Source organism: Drosophila hydei, unplaced genomic scaffold (assembly GCF_003285905.1).
Source record: "Drosophila hydei strain 15085-1641.00,03,60 unplaced genomic scaffold, DhydRS2 tig00000063-arrow-pilon, whole genome shotgun sequence".
In the NCBI taxonomy this organism is placed as follows: domain Eukaryota; kingdom Metazoa; phylum Arthropoda; class Insecta; order Diptera; family Drosophilidae; genus Drosophila; species Drosophila hydei.
In genome coordinates, this window is record NW_022045657.1 from 2,510,931 (window position 1) to 2,532,909 (window position 21,979).

Genomic DNA, 21,979 nt, shown 5'->3' on the forward strand with positions numbered 1-21,979 from the left:
TTGATATTGCTTTCAATACAGTTGGGAATTTAGCAAATTGGACTCCCAGTGGCGCCGTTTGCTTGAAGTAGCCAAGCCAATTCATATAAAGGACGCACATTTGTCGGCCACAATATGGCTTTGTCTTGATTTTGGCCAAATAAAGAACAGCTAATGATAAAGTGCTTTGATTTTTGGTAGAGCATCGAATATTTCAAAATATCCTAATGAAGATAGCAACTTGCAGAATGATATACAGATATACAGAAGTAAGGGGTAGAGGGGTAGAGCTCTAGATGCTAGTTCCAATTGGATCATTATAGTTCTAGTTAGCATATTACTATCTTGTCAGCTTGCTAGGTTTCTAGAAGTACTACATTTAAAAGTCTACAATTGGTCTATATCAGTACAGTTATAATTATGACAGTCTAATCCCAGCTATAGCTAAAGCATGTCTTATTTAGCTTTAAATTGTATTAAATCTGATATAAAAGTTTCCCCTTTGTGTGATACGTTTTATATCGGTTCCAATCAGAGTTGAAATATCCTGGCAACCTGATGACTCATAAACTTATCAGCTTGCTAGCTTCAAGCAGCTACAAAATAATTTTTAATAAGCTGTCAATGATTTTCAATTTCCAATCATGCCAAAGCTAAAGCAAAATCCGCACGAATACCTAAATTTCAGTTAAGTAAAATTTATTCATATTTTATTTATTTATAAATATTTACTCATGTTTTTAGTACTGTTAAACATCAATTAAAGCTAGCACAGTTAGCAATTCAGCACAGAGAGCATACTAAGTGATCAGGCAAACATAAAGCAGTTATCAAGTCAAAGACTTACCTGGCACACAGGTAGAGTGAATAGACAGGCGCCAGCTTAAAGTGCGGCACATTCACATCCAATTCGCTGATGATGTGACGCAAAAAGTGCTCCTGGTGTGTTTCGGGGAATTCCAGAACAGCAGGCAAAATGGGCTCCTGACCCTGGGCATCTGCCGAGCCGCTGCCACCAGCGCCAGACAAATGGCCGCCAGCACCTGGTAACTTGGGCGATCTAAATGCGGTTGCCAGTCAAGTTAAGTTAAAAAAATTATAAATATTAGTAGAGCAGCGCATATTAAAGAGCCAGTTTATGCACAGAACAAATACAGCATATATATAAAAGAAAATTTAATATCAAACAAAATGAAAGCGCACACAAACGTAAAGAAAATGCACAGGTGATACATAAAGGTGTGTTTGTGGTGTGTGTGTGTTTTGAGTGAATGTTAAATTTGGCTGCTTTAAGAAATTTGAGCTGAGAAAGTTAAGTTTCTGTTAAGCTGCATCGAACACTTTGCTTACCTGTCCTGACTGTTGGAGCCATTCGATTTCATGCTCGATATCGATTTGATTTCATTCTCCAGATTACCTTCCAAACTTTGACCATCATAATTGCCAACTGTATTGGACAGCTGTTGCTGCTGATGCTGCTGCTGCTGCTCCTGGTTGCCATGCTTGCTGTCCACCACATCCCGGAGAGCGTGCGCGTCCGCTGAGTTGCCATGGTAGCCAGCGTTGGTTTGATTCAACTGCTGATGCTGCTCGTATTCGCTCTTCTGCGTCTGAATGAAGGTAAGAGAAATAGAGTTGCCGAGCTCCTATCTGTTTCTGGACTAGCTATTAGTTTGTTCAACAATTACTCACCGAACTAAGCGCTCCATCCTCATCGTTCCAGGACCCCGGAGATGTGGGCGAGCGACTATAAATTCCATTTGTTGTTTTCCGTTTGTTATTGTTGTGAATGTGTGTTGGTGTGTGAATGTATGTGTGTGGTGGTGTGTGTGGTGCATGACAGGATTAATGTTGTACACAAACAATAAAAACAAACATCACGAAACAAACAAAAAGCCACAAACGGTGCCAACATTAAAAATATGAAATTAAAAAAAAATAAAACAAAACACAAAATGAATTCGGATCAATATGAAATCACTTAAGAGACAAATTGAATCCAAAAGAGTTTCAGATAAATATATAGAAAATTTATAGAATTTAATTTATAATTTAATTTATAGAATTTAATTCAGGGTTTAATGATCCAGTTCATTTCTTCGTTTTTGAGTAATGATTAATACTCAAGAACATGTTCATGAACTGCAAATAACTTAGTCTAGGATCGGAAAATAGTGCAATAGAACTGGTTCAATAATATAGACTAGTTCAAGTTGAACTTAGTAGAACGTATAATCAGGAAAATCAGTTGTTAGCTGAGCATTGTGTGTCGTTCGAGAACAATGGAACTAGTTAGTTCACAGTTCACAACATAGGTCTAAGTTAAAACCTGGTTCAATCAACGATAATCTCAACGCCAGGTCTAAGACAGTGGTAAATCGTAGATTTTTACTTAAATTAAAGTTCTCTCAAGTTTTTTAAATGAAACTTCATGAAAGCCACAAAACACAACATTTTATAAAATGAAATTAGAAACACAGAAATTAAAGCGCAGCATTTATAGATAGAAGCTGTCAAATACACATGACACACTCACCTTTCGTAGAGGCAGGCCGAGTCCAGCTGGGATTGCGACAGGGCCAGATTATAGCGTCCATCTGTGGGCGAGTCCAGGAATCGGTAGGAGGCGACGCGACCGAACATGACAACCGAACCGTTCTGCAAAAGACAGATTAAGTGGCCATTAATTGTGCATATTGTAAACAGCGACACGCGTAATGATATGATTTAATTATGACACGCATTTCACTCATTTCAATTACATTATACGATTCACTGTGCATCGGCGGTGCTTAAGTACTTTAATTAAATTATTATAATTATTATATTAAATAAAGAAAGCAACAACATCAGCTATTTAATCGCAGCGTGTGCTCACGCATTGACAGTTTTCGTGGCACTGCAAAGATTCGAAAATTTCGATTTGAAAATATGTGGGGCGTTTCGAAATTTGGTGTCATCGATAGAGACGCCCCCCTTTTCAAGTGCCCTGCAAACTAATGAGGCATATGCGCACAGCCATTCAGCTTGCCAAGTTGAAAGTTTTTCTTTATTCGCGAGAAATCACTGAAAACATTTTCAAACTGTTTTTTCTTTTGTTCACAAATTCTACAGCAAAGTTATTCTTTATTGAAAAGCGAATTTTTGCTTTTGTTTTTGCATTTGTTTATTTTTTTTGTTTTGGCTTTTTGTGACATTTGTAAATTGTTGTTATTTGAGTTCATTGAACCGCAACTGAATCCAATTTGCCAATTCAATGCAAGACCACAAATTCATATTTAGATTAACAAAAGGCACGACTGTGCGATACTCTGTTTAAACTAGCTTAGACTATGCTAATGATTCGAGTGGCTTGAAGACCTTAATCACAATGACATTCCAACTGTAATATAAGAAGCTAAATATCTTCAGGCTATATTTGGAGTATGTCAGTTATCATATCATGATTGTATCACAGCTCTAAGACTGTAAACTGCAAGACAGTGACTTTCAAACTGTCACTTGAGAAATGTATATATTTTTACAATTTATGTTAAGGTTACTCAAATTTGTGGAAGATTCTCTCTCAAGAGAAATATGACTTTCATCACTTTATGGCAGCTCTATAACTATGGCTTTAAGCTGTATTACCTGTATACAAGGAAATCATCATTACACAAATTTATGGAAGAAATTATATTTAATCTTCCCAATTTTTTTACTCACAACTGTAGATTGTCGAAATTAATTTCAATCACCCGCCACTTTGATGGGCGTGACCCGTAATATATTTAAAGTAAAACTAAAATATATAATCAAAGTGTGGCTTTAATTGTCACAGTCTCGATATGCCTCTTTCGACACTGATCGAACAGCGTACAGAAAGTCTAAATGATAAATTTTATTCAGTGAATTACACAAAATTAATGTTTAGCTAACTTTTACAAACGCCGCCCGTCCCCGCTCCCCTCACAGATCTAAAAGTGTCTCTGGAGACAGTTTGACGTTATTGCCATACATTTGAGGCTTATCTCGAGTGGGTGAATGGGGGAACTGTAGCCTTCTCTGTCTCTGTCGCTGTCTCTGTCTCTATCTGTCGTTGGGGTATAGGGGCAACATCAAGTTTGCTTTTGTTTATTTGGCTTCGAATTCATCAAGCGGAAAGTCAGAAAAGTTTTTACATTGCGCACAATTTGTTGTTGTTTTTGTTTGTGCATTTGGCAAAATGCGTGAGAACGCAGAGTCAACTTAATTCGCCGCGTTGTTGTTATTCTGTTTGTATTTTGTGTGCGTCGAAAAGTTGTCAAAACAAAAGATAAATCAACTGCGCCCCAAACGCTTTTGATATGAGCATATAAAACGTGCGCTCGACTACGGCAAGCCAGAGAAACGGGCTACAACTGTTGGCAATGAACTTGAGCTGCCAATGTTTGTGCAGCACACAACCAACAAAAAATACCTACATACAGTTGGTTTCCCAATAAAAGTCCGCTGTTAGAGCTCAAGGGTTTGAATCATGAGCTGCAATACAGTTAAACTTTGTAAAAAAGCTGTAAAACTTTAGATGTGATATTTTTTGATTTGCTACGCCCTCAATAGAGGACAACAACAGTAACTTAATCGTTTCATTTTGAGTTTCTAACTGTAGTAAAACTGTAGAATATACAGCTTTTATTTATCAAATAAGAATTTTGAATAAATGTTAAGAAAAGTCTAAAAAGCTTTAATGGTGTATATATTGAATTACTCAAAGGAAATGGAAGGAAAGATTATTGAAATCTATTTGTCGAAAACTTAAAAATTAATCCAGGTGCTAAAAATTGCTCATTTCATCTCTAGAACTGTGAAACATTTTGTTTCATTTTTTTCATTTAATTTTCATTTAAAGTTTTGTAGGAACCATCCAGAAGCTCTATTTTCAAACAATTTTTTAAAAAAAATCTTCAAGTTCTTATTTCTGTCAACTGCGTACTTTAGCATTATATCCCTAAATCCATCGTCAGTTGCATTTTATTTCCGCAATTTATTTGTGTTTTTTCCTTTATAAAATATCTTCGCTTATTGCCAACTGTCTCACTGAGGCGGTTGCAACAACAAATTGCCGCAGTCCAGTGGACACTTGGCTTATTTCATTTGGATGAGAATCTCTTTCGTTTTGCTGCTCTGTCGTCATGACCATTAACATGGGCAGTAAAATGCGAAAAGCCTGTACGGAAAATGCTGTAAATGGGAAATGGAATTGCGTGACAAATGCCAACAGTAGCAGCAGCAGTAAGAGGAGCACGAATAACAGGATGCAGAAACAGGAAGAGCAGCAGCGGAAGAGCTCACAACAAAAGCTTCAACTTTCACTGGGTCAAGGTTGACAGCGCAAAGTAGAAAACTTTGTCGTTTTGCCAAAAAAGGCAAATAAAATGCGTATACGCCGCATATGACAAAGACAGAGAGAGACTGAGCAAAAGCATACTAATCGGAAATGTTTACAAATTAGTGCATGTCGGCATCTTAATTAGTTGTGACCTCACCGAAATTAGTTGCAAATCAAGATGAAAATGTCTACTCACATGCAATATGGTTGGCTGGCTAATGTGATGTCCGTTGACGAAGGTCAGCGCGTCCGTGTGCAGAGGCGTCACGGTGCAAACGCCCTCCAGCAGCGAGATGAGACAATGCCTTGGCTGTATGGAGGGTCCGAAGAGCTGCAGGCAATTGGTGTTCGCTGACCCAACCTCAACCGGATCGCTGCCCAGCTTAATGCGACGACCGCCATCGCCACTGTGCGTCACTTCGACCAGGACAGGTCCTTCGCGATCGCCGGACATGTGATTTGCGCCGTTGGCAGCGCCCAATGGCTTTTTCTTGCGTCGACGCGGCTGCGAGTCTGCCGGACGGCGACGCACATGAAACATGATAGAACCTGCAACGGAGAGCGAGAGAAACTCATTAAAAATGAATGCATATAAATATAGTATAAGTCTGCTAACTAGACTTTTGCTAGCTAGCGCACCAAAACACATTTGCAGCGTCAGTTTTTCAGCTTTTACAGCCTTTGTGCTGCAAGTCAAGCTCCAAAGCGCAGTTTAGACGAAACATATATTGGCACGACAGCTGCCGCAACACAAAGCGCATCAAGCTGTAGCAGTTGCAGCTGTGCAAATATGTTTAAAAACGAAAAAAAAAACACAATAGCATTAGAGCGCACAGTGGTGGCAGCGCACATAGGGGTAGGTATCACACACATATATATATATATATATATATATATATATGTATATATATATATATATATAGATATATATATATATATATATATATATATATATATGTATATATATATATAATAGAATAAAAGACAAATAAAGCGCACACGTTTTTGTTGATACACTATACACACTATTGCTGGCCAGCACGGTTCCATTGGCATATCCCACTTCTCATCTCATATAATCCGCACACAATTTGACTCATCGACTCAACCCAAAAATACTTATTCCCAAACATGAAATCAAATCAAATTCAGTCTTCATCAATTTCCGTTTTCATATATTACACTGAAAAAAAGTCTAGCCAAGCTGATATTTGCATGGCTCTCACAGACTAGCAGATGAAAACTTATGCTATTTTTTAAAATTCTACGAAAAAATTGAGCTTCCCGATTTATTAAAAAAAAAATACAAACTCAGATTTGATTCTCAAAAATTTTTTTATCTGAAAATCTCGTTTTTCAAGTACAACTTTCAAGCAAACTTTGTGTATAGTTTGGCGTCGTTCACTATTTTAATTTATGAGAGTACAAAAGTCAATCATTTTTGTTGAGTGTACATAGTGAAGACGTATTTTTTTTCATATTTCATATTTTAATTACGATTTTCATGCTCAGACGAATATGCAACGGGAATTTTAAATTATAAGGCTCGATATTTTCTCTGAGTGTACATAGACAATCCATATTTCTATGCTAATATTGCACAAATGTCGTGTTTATAGAATTTATATTCTTTCCTTTTTCTTAGTGTAGATATATAGTATCCATATGCGCTGCAGTCTCTGCGACTAGTGCAGCTGAACACAGGCGGCGGCGGCAGCTGCTTAATTTGGCTTTGTTGCTTGTTGTGGCATTGTTACACAGAATGTTAAACGAACCATGCAAAATATGTTGCCGGAGAGATGATGCCCTCTCGGCTGCGCCGGATGCATGTTAGCTTTCCATTTGGACGGAAGGCAACGTGAGCTGGAGAGACGATTGTCCAGACGGCCAAACAAGGAGAACAAGACTTGTCTATCGGGATTTGTGACTGAAATCTGGGGCATGGCGAGCCGGAAAAAACTTATTAAAAACAAAACCGAACTCAGCTCAGCTGCGAGTCGAGAGACGTGTGCCGAGCACGGGGCGTATGAGCAATGTGGAAATTGGATTTTGCCACTGGGGGCAAAAACAAAAAGAGGAATCGCAACGCTTTTTCATTTTACAAACAACAAAATATGAAACCAAAACAAAAGGCAAACACACAACGAAAACACTTACACTAACAACAACAACAGCAAATATTGTGTCATATACCTTTTCTGCGCCACCAAAAGAACCACATTGGATTTATATATTTGTCTATATCTGTTTGGAATATTGTTTTGCTATGTTCTCTGACTGTTGTTTTTATGCGGCAGCAGCAGCTGAGAAACTGATAAAGGTTTTTGCAATGAGAAACTCAACTTGAATTTTATCAAAAGAAAATAAAAAACATTAAAACATAAAAAAAGATTAAAAGAAACGTGGAACGATACTCAAATTATATATATTTAAAACATGCTACGAAAGTTTGTGAGGATACAAAATCAAATAAAGTCTACATCAATTTAAAAGCTTGTGCCATAGTTTGATTCGCTTGCGTTTTACCTTAGAATATTGCATGAAGTTTATTTTTAATGCCAAGGGCCAAGGCTAGCAAGCAGAAATAAATAAGGAACTATATTTATAAATATATATATATATATATATATATATTTATATATACACCATAAAAAGGATTCACTAGAAACACATTGAGCAAGTGCAGCAGAGGAGAAAACATAAACATTGAAAGCAACTTGGTCCAGAGCAAACCACAGGTAAACACTACAGTAATACATTACACCCACGCACACCTACACACACACAAATTATACACACTCCACATGTTGACAGTTAAAATTTCAATGCACAGCAAAGGACTTAAAATGCCTGCGAGCCATGAAATTGATTTGGTCAACGACGCGTCAGGATCATGTAGAACAGCTCACATGTGTATGTGGCAAGCGTAATGCTGTGTGTGTGTATGTGTGTCCCATGCTGTGGCTACGTGCATAAGTGCGCATAAATTGGCAACAGGGAGAAAAGCAGCGTTGAATTTATGCAATGCCAAAGCTGAAAACAATGCAAACCAACAAAAGGGTCGTGGCCAGGCGAGATGTGCAAATTGCATAACGAGTTGAGCGAGTAAAATGCCACGCCCCGCTGACGCCCCACCTCAGGTATGCCACAGTCATGTGGCCACACAATCCTTTCAGACCAATCTCTATCTCTTTCTCTCTGTGTGTGTGTATTTGGACTTCTGTGTGTGACCAAATGCCCGACGCTGGACAGATTCATTTTTATTAGCGCAACTTTCTATATAATGACCCATGTAATTTATGGGCTTTGTGTCAAGTAGAACGGGCTTTGCTGAACTATTAAACACCCTGTAATTAAGTTGGCGCTGCTTGTTGCATTACTCTTGGCTAACTATCACAAATATTATTTGTTATAATAACTCTACAGTTTACCTTACGCTTGCTTCAACAAGCTAAAGCCGATTCTTAGATACCCTACATTTTCAGAGCAAGTAAAAACTTATGATTATTCCTCTTTTATCTGTAACTCAGACAACGTTTAGATTTCTTCAGTTGGAAACAGCCAACATTTGTGGATATATCTAAAACATTGGTATACACTATAAATATATATTTACAATATATAGAATCACAATATACCCCTCTTTAATGAGCGAACAGCGCATAAGAAATGAAAAGGAATTTAATTAAATTTATTATATATTGAAATGTGTTTTCCGTTAGCTTCGCCTGTTGCCCACTTTAACTTGAGCTATTTGTTTAGCCTAATTGACTGGCATTGATATTCTGACCTATCAGGCGGGTAGCGGGTGGCAGGTGGCGTGTGTCGTGTGGCTGGTGGTGCTCGGCAGCAGCCTGTGCCCAGTAGTCAAATTACCCAAATTAGCCGTAAAACGTGGCAAAGTTTTTGACAAGAAACCAAAGCAAAGCGTCGAGCTACTTGAATCTGTTCTTCGGTCTGCTGAACGTTTAGCTATTTAATTTCCACATGCCACACACACACACACAGACACACACACGCACGCACATAGACAGCTGTTCAAGTAGTCTGAGCACTTAGCCACACGCACACACGCACACGCTCACGTTGCGCAAATTAAAACAATGAAAATTTAATGAGCCAAGTTTGTGAGTCGCCCAAAGGACTCTGTGCTTAAGCCTGGATGGCACATAAAGTCATTTCAAATGGCGACAACTTTGTAATAAACGCAATGTCCTGAGCGCAAGGATATGGCCAAGCATCTTGCTGAAAATATATATAAGTATGTATACATATATATTGGGCACTGTTTAATATTGCAGATTAGACAGAGCTTTTAGCAACTAGAGTTAATGAGAGCGAGTGTCCTTTAAGAGGGGAATATACAGCGCCAGGAGTGCATTAAAATCAGTTGGACTTCAACTGGGCTAATATAAGTCACATTTAGAAGTCTTTCAGCGTACAAAACTTCGATTCATGTTGAGTTAAACGCATTACATTCAAAACTGTCTAGGCGGAAATTTGTAAAACTTGTTGCGTTCTGAAAAGATAAGTTCTTAAAGTTTTTGAATTCATTGCGAGACTTTGAAATGAATGTGAAACATAATAATTCAAGACATGTTAAAAGCTTGAAATGTTCCAAATTAAATAAAAACATATTTAAAGATTAGTTAAGGAATACCTATAACACAGAGAGTGAGAAAGAGCGAGACAGATAGAAGGATTGGACGGCAGAGCTAGAGATAGTGAGAGAGAAAGCGATAGAGCGTTAATTTCTAAAATATTTAGAAAGAAATAGGCTAGATAGATAGATAGAGAATGAGAGAGAGTGAGAGATAAAGAATGAAAGAGGGAGAAAACGATAGCAAAGAGAAAGAGAGAGAGATAGGAATAAAGAGGTACACACATAAACAAGTAAGAAAGCTCTAGTCGGGGTGCCCGACTAGGAGATACCCTGATCCCAGTCCTTTGAGTTTTGAAATATTTTCCGTAGTTTGTATTGAGTATTAAAACAAAAAAAGAAAACAAATAAAAATCGACATTGCGAGACCAGGATTCGAACCCGGATTATTTTCGCAACGTGCACAAACTCTACCAATACCGCCACTTCATAACTAAAAAAAAAAATAAAACAATAAAAAACATTTCATCTCCACTGGCCTCGAACCCAGACCAAGCTGCACACGAGCGGCGCCTCTACCAACGCAGCCACTGCCCTCCTTTCGCGAATTGTTGCAAATTTGAATATAAGTAGCAGCTAATAATTCAGCACAATTCAATCGCAATTTCAATTCTTGGAATAGAAAAGAATACACGCATTTGAATGTATGTGTGCACACGCATAGGAAAAATGCGTGCGCGTGGCGCTGCTGACATGTGCTTTTGCAAATTGGCCAAACGTTTTGTTTAATAACTTCTGTTTTACTTAATGGATTTTAATGAAATTTTCAGCATATGATCTACATATCCTATTGGCTTGGTTGAGATGCAAACGCCTTCACATAATGGCCCTATTTCCAACTAAACTTAAATTCTAAGAATTTGGGGGAATTTGGAGCCGGTATCCAAAATCCAACAAAAATCAAAATTGCATAAAATATACATAAGACTAAATACAAAATTTGGATGCTCTAGCTCTTAAGACGTTCGAGATATAATTTATTTACTACATTTCAATAATGTTTTTATTCGATAACAATTAAATGCGAATAGTTATCGAATATTTGAAACAAACTTGACCTGCGCGTGCTATACACGGACCTACAAAAAAAAATTTCAAGTCTCTAGCTCTTATAGATGCTGAGATCCACGCGTTCACACATACGGACAGACGGACAGACGGACAGACGGACAGACAGACAGACGGACAGGGCTCAATCGACTCGGCTTGTCGTCCTGATCAAGAATATATATACTTTATGGGGTCTGCCACGCCTCCTTCTGCCTGTTACATACATTTGCACAAAACCATTATACCCTGATTTCCCATTTTTAATGGGATCAGGGTATAAAAAGCATATAAAGAACATAAGAGATAGCCGTAAGATGATGACAGATCTATCTAAGTGAGAGATATATCTGAAGAGTGATAACGAAGGAAATAGTTAAAAGAAAGTGAGAGAGAGCATGAGATATAGTTAAAATAAAATAAGAGATATGCGAGATGTGCTTGACATAGGCAATTCTTTTCAGAGTTATCTCGAAATCCATTGCATCAAACTTGAAGTTGTTATCTTTATAGCAGAGCCAAAGGCGCGTTTAACTTTCATTGAACAATTTTAAACTGCTGCTTCAAAAGTTTCATATTGCTTAAAAATGATTACTGAATAAAGCCCTGCTTTAATAAAACTAAAGATATGAAGAAACAAAATCAAATTATGCGCCCAGCTATTCGAATCATCGGACATGACCTTTCGAAATTCCCATCAAGAGACTTCCCACTCCTGCCAGCTGGATTGGCGACATTTTGGCCTTCTTTGAACGCACTTTTGTGCTGGGCCATTTGGGCAAGTGCCGCCCGAGGTTGCGAACAGCAATTTTTGCTAGACAATTTGGCAGCTGGCGCAACAGCAGCAGCAGAGACAATAAAAATATAATTGCCACACTCAGAGCCGGCCCAAAGGCAACAAATGCCACAGACTAAATGGGAAAGACGAAAGCGAAATATGATTTCATTTTGTGGCTGCAATTTTTGTCAGAATACGCAAATTGAATTTCGGAAGAGATTCGAAAGGACTTGACAACCCTGAACGAAATTGATGACTTCGACTGTCTAACGTAGTGTCCTTTGGTCAAAAAACAAAAAAAAAAAAAAAAAAAAAAAAACTAGAAAAAAAGAAACATTTGGAGTACTTTGTCTGTTGTCATAACTTACGAAATTTATTGATTTTTGTTCTGTCTGTTTGTTTTGGCCGGGCCATGGACGGGTTTATGCCACACCAACTCCCATATATGTTATGTACGGCGCAATATATAAGGAATTACATTTTATATGACTTCCCTTTTTTCCAGCTATACAGCTTTTGAAATTAATGACCCGCGCTTTGCTCCCCTGTTGCCCTTTTATTTTATTTTTTCCTTTAACGCTGAACACTATGAGCCATGACACGAGGCAGACAGTTATTATGTATAAAAAATAATAATACAACACAAAATAAATAAATGGAAACCATGTGAAAATTCAATTTGCTCGCAAAAAAAACTGCAAATAAAAGAAAAAACACCCAACTGCCAGAATGAAATTGAAATTAAAATCAAAATAAAGCTGTTGGCGTATAAAAGCGTAAAATTTCAATTTAATAAAGTGCACAGAAAAATGTTTACGGGTACTCAACAGCACTTTTCACATATACGCAGAATTCGCGAGAAAATTAAATATTTTTTATATATATATAAACATATTGTTTATTTATAACTATTTTCCTTTTGAAGTGGTTCGAGTAACTAACCGAACACTAAAGCCGGGCTAAGCCGCTGCTGCTGTTGCTGTTGCTGCTAGAAGCCGGTCGGCCACAACAATACGTTCACAAGTCGCAAGGATAACTGAGAACTGAGAACGGAGAACCGAACAGCGAGCACCGAGCACCGAGCACTGAGCATGGAGCACTCAGCACTGAACACTCCCAGCCAACAGCGCGTATGAGCAATGCGACCAAAGGCGCCCGTTGGCTGACTGGCTGAGTCACTTACTGACTGACTGACTGACTGACTGACTAACTGACTGACTATCTGACTAACTGACTCACTTACAAAATGTGAGTGCAAGCGACTCACTCAGTGAATGAATGAATGAATGAAATAACGAAACAAGTATCATTGAGGTCAACGAGCAGATACCCTATACAGTTGAGAGATAAACTTCTTGTTCGAGTCACAAATATTAAGAAAATTAACTTTTGTGCACATTCTTTGATAATATTGAATATGCTTAGGGTTAATAATACATATTTTATGTACAATTTATATTTTATAACTTAGGTTATTTCCACACATAAAATACAAAAATATTCACGAGCTCACAAACTAGCATGGTGCTCCCTTAATCCAATTACTTAGAAATAGACTACGTTTTATGCATTGCCCTTCGCTTTACAGCTACAGGGTATCAATATAAACAACGTATAACGCCAGCAAAGTAGAGAATATGTTGATGTCTGTGTGCGTGTGTGCGTGCGTCTTGCTGTCTGTGTGGGCGTGTGTGTGTACCCTAACATTTAGTTTACACTGCATTCAATGGGTGTGCTTGTTGTGTGTATACTGTGTGTGTGTGTTGTGGGTGTATCTGTATTTGTTGTGGGTTATCTTTGTGCTGCTTCGTCCGTGTGCTTAAGTGCGTTCGCCTCAAAGTTACTTATGTGTGCGTGTTACAGGACACACACACACACATAAACACGAAGCTGAGCCAAAAGCATACAGCCAGAGCAGCTAATTAAAAACTCTACGTCTAGACAACAGTTTAGGATTCCATTTGATACAACACCAAAAATTCTTTAGGATTTTACAACGTTTAGAAAAAGTGATCGATAGCATTATTATCAGTTACAGTTATCGAAAATAAATTTGAGCTGTAATATCAAAAATAGATATGATATTTAATTTAAGCTCAATAAATAATAGTTAAATGAGATATCGATTAAATTATCGATACGTTTTGCACTGTGTAAGCTAAATTCGCAGAATATATCACTTATTTATAGCTTTACTAATGTGATTCAATTAAATTATCACTTAATTTTTGCATAACCTGAGTTTGACTCAAAGTGAAGCGAACTTTTTTAATGGCATATTGAATGCGATCTCATTAAGCTATCGATTCTTGTTGAACTACTCGCAAGCGGCTATCAATTTGATGTATACTTAAACACCTACACACACTCACCCACCGAGCGCTCATCGTTTGAACACATAAATCAAACTGAGCAAATTATCATCATAATTTGACGCTCTCTCAAACAATCGATATGCCCAACCCTAAAAGAGCAGGTCGAAAGAACAAAGCGAATCCAGCAAGAATAGAGCTGTCAGTTTGTAGCGTGCACACACACACACACACACACACACACATACCTTGTCTGTGTGTGTACATAAAAGTTGAGATATGTATACTTGGAGCTACTTTTGGGCTAACGAGCATCGCTCAGTTAAGGTCTTTATTGTTGGCCAAGTTGCACTTGAAAGCTGAATTCGTTTCGTTTCGTCTTGTTTTTTGGTACGCAGGAACATTAAAAGTGTGCAATAAATTCTGCTCAGCCATAAACTTGAAAAGCCATCACATTTTATTGCTATCATCATCAGCCATCAAATAGCTGAGCAGAGAGTAACGGTAAATGCATTCTATAGACGACCCCCTATGAAGTAAGGGAGTCTTTCTCCAAAAATTCCGAACGCTAATCGAAGAGATCAGCGAACGGGGGTAATGTTATATCATTGGTGTCAGCAGCAATGTCCTCACTAGACGTTCATTGAACATTTCTGCTCCCCAAGACAAGGAAGGACGATTGCTGCCAAATGCCAGCGACCTTAAACGTCGGCAGCGAGAACCATTTGTGAATTGTAAGCGCAAAAAAGCACGCAAATTCATGCGCAAATTGTTGCCTATTTCGAAGCGTCAAGTCCGATCTGTGCACTGATCGAGAAATTGCATTATCACAAGGATCATAAAAACCAGTTTCCGCACAGCTTTGGGTGCAAAGCTTGTTTTTCGCTTGCAGGGTAGTTCACAGTCTACCCCATGCAAAAACAACCCCTAGGCCAAGCGCTCGTTGTGTGTATAGATCGATCATCTACATCTACAGCACATTTGAATTAATAGACATAATTCCTGCCACGCACAACTCATAAGCAAATAGCCAATTTCCTAGCAAAATAAATAAATGTGTTTCAGCACAAGCGAAATATGTGAGTATATCAAATATATATATATATATATATATATCTGTATAGCTATATATGTTGCTTAGCTTGTGCCTCTGTCTGTCTGTCTATGGGAAATTGGCAAAGAGCCAAAAAGTAAAATTTGCATGATGTTAGCTCTGATTTGAGTGCAAACGTGTGTGTGTGTGTATGTGGGTGGGTTGGGCGCTTTTTCCGACACTTTTCTGTTACTATTGCTTGGACCAATTCCATTTCATGAGTCTGGCTCCCTGTCGTCAGCAATCAACTGACATATGACTGAAATTTGAACAGCAATTGAGCACAATTTTGATGCGAATTGTTGACAACAAAATTTTGTTACTGATAACAGATACATATTCCCTAGAGAACTGGAAGAGTTTAGGGAAATATATCACAAAACTAATAAACATCGGTTAAGCTGAAACGCCTTCAAAATCGCTATTTCCTTCGCCACTCAAATGTAGCTTAAAGGCATTAGTTCTTTTGGGCCTTGTTTCATTTGGAATGCATAATTAATAAGCTTAAACTGTTAACTCTACTCTAAGCATTTCAAGTTGGGAACCAGCCAGATGGTGGACAGTCAACTATAATTTAAAGCGGCTTATTAAGTCTTTCATGTCGAATCTAAACACTTCAATTGGAGATCAACTTTTGTGACTGGAATGAGCCTTAATCCGACCTTTTACTCATATAAAGTTAAGTGAATAACTACAATATTCATGCTCTAGCCTCAACTCAATTAAAGTGATTTAGACAAATATTTTGTGAGCAAGTTTTGTGAAGAGACTGAATAGAATTACTTCAAAATGAATCCTTTAGACATTATCTAAGCTGAAATGCTAGAATATAGCATGAATATTTTTCACTTTATTTTCAATTTGATTTGATTGACATTTATATATATATATCTTTTATATAAAATTATTTGCAATAGCCGCATAAATGGTCGTTTGTGTATTTATAGCCCTTCTACTTGACACATAAAAATAATAGTTTAAACTAGGAAAATGTGTTAAGCTTTCCATCTTTACAATTCAATTACTGTTCGAAAGTAAAGCGTCTCTTACAATTTTCTAATGACATTTATGCAGCCTTCTTTAAGGCTTAAAAGCCCTAAGGAGGACGTCAGGAACATGAACAATCTACGGAGATAAAAAATGAGAACAAGTTTTTAACCCAATTTGCTGTCTTCTGGCTTCGAAGCGCTATCAAATTCCTAAGCGCAACGCAGACAGCGAGGAGAGAGGTGAAATAAAAGCAGCAGCAGCCGTAGGAGCAACAGCAGGGCCAGCAGCAAAAGTTCAGTCTGTAGCACGACCTTCACAATGAACTGCATTAAATGAGACAACAGCAGAGAGGGAGAGATAAACACACACAGAGAGAGAGACAGAGATGGAGCGAAGCTTATGAGCTAGACAAGAGCAAAAAAATGTCGCCCAAAAGCTATTAAAATTATGCGCGTGCAACATTTTCGCAAGCATTACGGCAAAATATGAGCATGTGGGCGTGGCAGCATATTTATGAACAGCCACGTTTCTGTAGCGTTCGAGCTGTCGAGTTGTCATTAGCGAGCCAACTCCACAGAGCTTCATTAGACCTTATCAATTTACCACAATGTTTGATTTCTATTATTTGTGCCGATTTGTTTTTATTGCCGAGTAAATGTTTTCTGTCTTCTTTTTTCCGTCTAAATCGAAATGTCAGCAGGATATTTAGAGGCGTCATGGTCAGCTGGCCTGAATAATAGATGAAACAGTCCTCGTAAGCACAGGTCATTTGGTCGTAAGCAGAATGGCCATTCGAATGGCTTATCGACCATTTGTATTGATATATGTGCAAGGACATTGGGTTAAATTCTTTCTATTGTAATAATTGAATCAAGATTGTAATTAAATAATATTTTGTCAATTTACGTCATATCAATTATCATTAAAATGCTGGGAATAATTATATATGACAAGCAATTTGACAGCCCCCAATTAAAGTCAAATTTAAAGTCTGAAAAAGTTTTCATTTTTTTTTTGCTTTTTTGATATGCCCTACGCGAGCAATCAATTATGCAGCAGGTCCTTTGGCAAGAGTCAGAAATTCAGTTGGGTCTTTTTCAGTCAAAAATGCAACGAATAATCAAGTTTGCATAAAGTTTTGACATTTCACGTTTCGTAGCATACTTTTCTGATGCTCAAGCATTTCATTAGCAAAGGGAGACAAAAGTGTATGGGGGAAGCCAATGCGATTGGCTGACAGCTAAACAAACATTGAAAATTGCGTCCTCTTTGCTTTCCACTTACGTCTTATGCCCCAATCCATCATTTTGTTGTCCTTGTTGTTGTTGTTGTTGTTGCTGTACTTGAATATTAAATGACAGGCGTTGCTGGTGTTGGTGTTGTTGTTCTGTTGCAACAAGACGCCAAATGGGCAACATTAGCGCCAAGACGAACCGGACATGAAAACCGGCTGCGACTAAGCAGCAGTCGGAAACGTTTGACTACATAGCTTGCAACAAATTTGAAAAAACACTTTGCGACACACGAGTAAATTGAATTGAACCGTTTCTAATTTTGACAATTTTATGTATGCCTCAAGGAGACGCCAGGACGCACGTAAAGATGGCAGCAACACGGCCAGATACAACAACAACAACAACACAGGAACTGTTGCCGCCGCTAGGGCGCTGCTCGCGCTACCAACAACGATGCCGAATTCGAAAGCTATTTCAAATCTCGATTCCGCTTCTAAATTTTCCCGGGCTATGCTGCTGGCCCGAGCAGCGCTTACTTCATGACTGAAACCGAAAACCCAAGCCGAAAAACTGAACACAGACACAATACGCTGCTGACGCCGACTGCGACACCGGCAGCGACAGCAACAGCGAAGTGTGACTGTGACGGTGCCGAATGTGCATGGTGCAGATAACAGTGGGAGCTGTAAGCGGGTGGAGAGAATATAAGAGCAAGAGCAAAAGCAAGAGCGAGAGAGAGAGAGAAAAACACGACTAGGCAAACATCGATGCTTCGGCAGTCGAGCACTCGAATCGGGTGCCGCGGCATTGACGAGGACGTTGGCAACAACAGCAGCAACAACAAGTGGACCAAGTGGAGCGTCGTGTTCGAAAAAGTTCAAGTGACCACAATGCCAAGACTACCTTTGTTGTTGTTGTTGTAGTTGTTGTTATTGTTGTTGCTGACGAACAGGTGGCAGTGTTCGCAACCGAAAATTTAGACAGAAAAAATATTATTATCCTAAAAGGCACTCGCCACAGACAACATAGCCAAAGAAAGGAAGCGAGAGAGCTTTCCAGCAAGTGAGCGTAAAACGAATTAGCGAAAGGAAGCGCGTAATTAAGAATTTGCACAGTGGTTAAGCGGAAGGTAGCAAGAACAAAATCCAAATTAAAAGATAAATAATTAATTAACTACGATAAGTAAAAGATTTAAAAATTATTAAAATAAAGTCAGCAGCTTTATCATAACAGAGGTTTAGCATAATCTTTAATTTCAACTTATGAGCACATTAAACTGGCACACTGATCCCACTGTACGGAGCAACAACAAAATATAGGACGACGACCCAAATGTAAGTAAAGAAAAGAGAATAGAATGAGCTTAGGCGCTGCTACGACTTGTATTTACACTCTCACTTCCACTTATTATTCAAAGAACATTAAGAGAAAGCAAGAGAGTTGAGCACTAAGAGAGCGCGCCTCTATAACAACAACAACAATAAATAGCTAATAGCAATGACATCGAAATGCTGTTAGAATGCCAAAAACAAACCGTTGAAGTAGGCAGACAGACAGACAGTCAGACATGTAGAGCGAAAAGCGAAACATGAAGGCAAGGGAACTTGATGATAAATGGTAAATCGAATTTAAATACAAAATGAAGTAGATTTCGACATTTTCAATTGGGATCAATTGCAGTTATTGCTCAGCTTCACCAAGTGTAAACAATTTAGATTTCTTTTGTCTCTGCTATAAATAGTTACAATGAATATTCCACTAATGAACAACTGTTAAGATGTTTACTTAAAGTCTTTTGGGCAATTAAGTCCAAGCAAATAATAAAAATCTTTAAGGAAATTGTGACGTTTAAGTGGAATTTATTAGACACAGCCGATATGGGCCACGCAATTAAGACAATGTATCAAACAGAGACAACTCCAGGGACGCGGGCACTGTCCTCAAGCCAGACAGAGACGGAACTCATAAAATATTTACACAAATGTGGTCGCATTTACATTTTACACCTTTGAATTGCACACGTAGCTAACACAAGAAGAGTGCGAGCGACGTGGGCAATGAGTGTTAGTTGGGTGGGCATGAGTAGGTGTGTGTGCGAATGTATGTGCGTGTGTATGTGCTTGAATGTGTGGAACAGAGACAGCAGCAGTCGTAGCCGCTGGCGGCAACATGTGATTGTCAAGTGGCTGCTCTGCCAGCCTCAAAACTCCTTATTTGTTGCTGCTCATATATGTATGTGTATATGTGTGTCTGTGTATGGCTTTGTGGATGAGGCCAACATTTCCGGCCACAATTTTTTGTGTTGCCCTTATTTAAATGTCAGTTATGTTTGTCGTTTTACTTTATTGTTGCTCTTATTGTTGTTGTTGGCCGACATTGAATTCCCAGCGGCCTTATTATGTAGAAAGTTTGTCATTTATGTAAATGTGTGTGTGCGCGCCTCTATAATGTGTGTATGTGTGCAAGGAAGCCTACGTATGCTTTGTCAAATGTTCCCCCAATGTATACCGAGTTCTTGTGCATTGCATTCAAAAGTTCGTTTTGTTGCCTTCTTTCTTGACACATCCTTGCTCTGCTATCAGCTTGCGCAAAAACAACAAAGCTCTAAAGCACAATTCTTGTAATTAACAAAACCTTTAACATTAGCAACACAATCATTTAGTTTCGTTTAAGTTTTCCCAACTGTTTTTAGTACAATATTTCATTGCAGCTTTCGTAACAGTCACATTCAAAATGCGGTGTACTAAAAGCTTGTAGCATTGAGCTTTTGTATAGCTTGACGTGCTGTCCTAGGTTTGTGTATTGGCTAAGCTAATTTTTATAGCAAAAATCTTATGTTTTGTTAGAAAACTATAAATTGTTATTTGTTTTCTTAATATTTAAATTTATTTTTTGTAGACAGAAAGAGAACATTGAATGTGAAAGTCATTAAAATAATTTGTATACATTTTGATGTTTGTTAATTTCAATTGAATTTAAAACATTTTCTATATTTTGAATTTTTTTAATTTTTAGTTTTGTGTTAAGGAATTTGAACTTTAGAACGTGTTTTTATTTGCTTTGAGTTTAGTAAATTTGAGTTTTATCATTCACATTGAATATATATAGAATCAATATTTGTTGTACATTTTTAGGCACATTTCTATAAACATAAATTATAAAAATAATTTGAAAAAATGAGAAATATTCTTAAAATTGATTTCTATATTTCTTGTAACTTTTCAGCTAACATAAAACACTTACGCAGCCTGTCACACAGCTCATCTTTCATTTTGATGTATTTTTTATACAAATTCGATTTAATATTTTATGTTTCTATCTGGGTTTTTATGGTCGCAACACTTTGGAATGCCTGCAAAGGACTGAAACAAGCTGCAAACTTCTATGAAATATCGAAACATGAAACGAAGAAAAATAACAAAATAACAACAAAAGTTAAATATGCTTGTTGTTGTTGTTGTTGCCATTGTTGCTGTTGCTGTCAGTCAGTCAAGGAGCATAGTTATTGATAAAACAAATTCAATATTTATGAATGAGTTGTTACTCATTCCTGCTGCCACGCCCACAATGGAGCTTACACTCTCCCACTGGCAGGGGCTGACACACTAAGTGATTTCAAATGGCCCACAAACAGGCGAAAGGACTCACCGCGAGACGTCGGATGATTCATGAGTATTGATAAGGGGCACTCGTCGTCGTCAAGTATGTACTCTGTGCCATCGCTGTTGACCTGAAAGAGGAGGCAGATGGAAGATAAGCATGCATCATTTACATAGCTAAGTTTATCGAGTCTCAGCCAACCTGTACGAGGCAATAGTGCAAGGGATCTGCCTTCTCCAGGCCATATTTGCTGAGCATCTCCCTGACCACCGCCTGGGCGCAGTCGCGTATCGAGAGCAACAGCGTCTTGTAGGGCACATCCTGGCACAGACTCTCGCCGTAGATTTTCAGTGTGCCGCCCGTATCGGGTCCGCCGTCGCGTGAACGAAACTGTTGCAGCTTCTTCTCCAGCTTTTGCTGTCGTCGGCGTCGCATCACCGCCTCCGGATTTGAGATCGAGCGTGTGAACGACGTCTCCGGCAGCTCTGTATACAGCTTGCCGGCAACGGCATCTCCAGCCTCGCCATTGCCTGCGCCGCCTGCACTGCCGTTCATGTGTGCTGCTGCGCCGCCCGCGCTGCCAACGCCATTGCCCATGGCGCCAAGCTGGCTGCCATTGGAGAGCGGCACGTCAGAGCTGAGCTTGGCCAGTTTCTCTTTTTTCTTCTGCTCCTTCTTCTCACGCTTGGAAAGCTTCCGTTTGAAATTCAATTCCGACTGCTCGATGGGCTGCAAAGGGCAAAAAGTTCTTGTTGAAAAAAGCCAAGTTAAGCTTGCCAAACTGAACATATTGATCGATACTTGGGCATGTATCGATAACATTAATAATTTAGAATTTAGAAGACTAATGATGATATAGATCATTATTACCAAACTCCCTTTCCCTCTATCTATCTCTCTATGTTATGCATCTTGAATCTACTGCAAAATGCTCTACA

The 21,979-nt window shown here is 38.4% G+C and overlaps 1 protein-coding gene and 1 non-coding gene across 4 annotated transcripts in view; both read right to left on the minus strand.

Moving 5' to 3' along the window:
• LOC111604906 (afadin) overlaps positions 1–21,979 on the minus strand; it is a 50,950-nt gene that overhangs the window by 10,486 nt on the left and 18,485 nt on the right. Inside the window, exons 5-11 of one of the 3 annotated variants that reach the window (XM_023323146.2) lie at positions 21,243–21,770; positions 21,090–21,171; positions 5,523–5,875; positions 2,516–2,637; positions 1,672–1,726; positions 1,330–1,589; positions 827–1,039 (exon numbers count right to left, since the gene is read on the minus strand). In XM_023323146.2, coding sequence (XP_023178914.2) covers positions 827–1,039; positions 1,330–1,589; positions 1,672–1,726; positions 2,516–2,637; positions 5,523–5,875; positions 21,090–21,171; positions 21,243–21,770 — 1,613 coding nt within the window. Of the gene's footprint in view, positions 1–826; positions 1,040–1,329; positions 1,590–1,671; positions 1,727–2,515; positions 2,638–5,522; positions 5,876–17,490; positions 17,528–21,089; positions 21,172–21,242; positions 21,771–21,979 lie in introns of those variants that run through there. The other 2 variants (XM_023323148.2, XM_023323147.2) reach the window with 2 other exon arrangements.
• Positions 14,672–14,799, minus strand: LOC111604970. The gene has a single exon (XR_002751782.1). It is a non-coding gene; the product is annotated as a U4atac minor spliceosomal RNA (small nuclear RNA).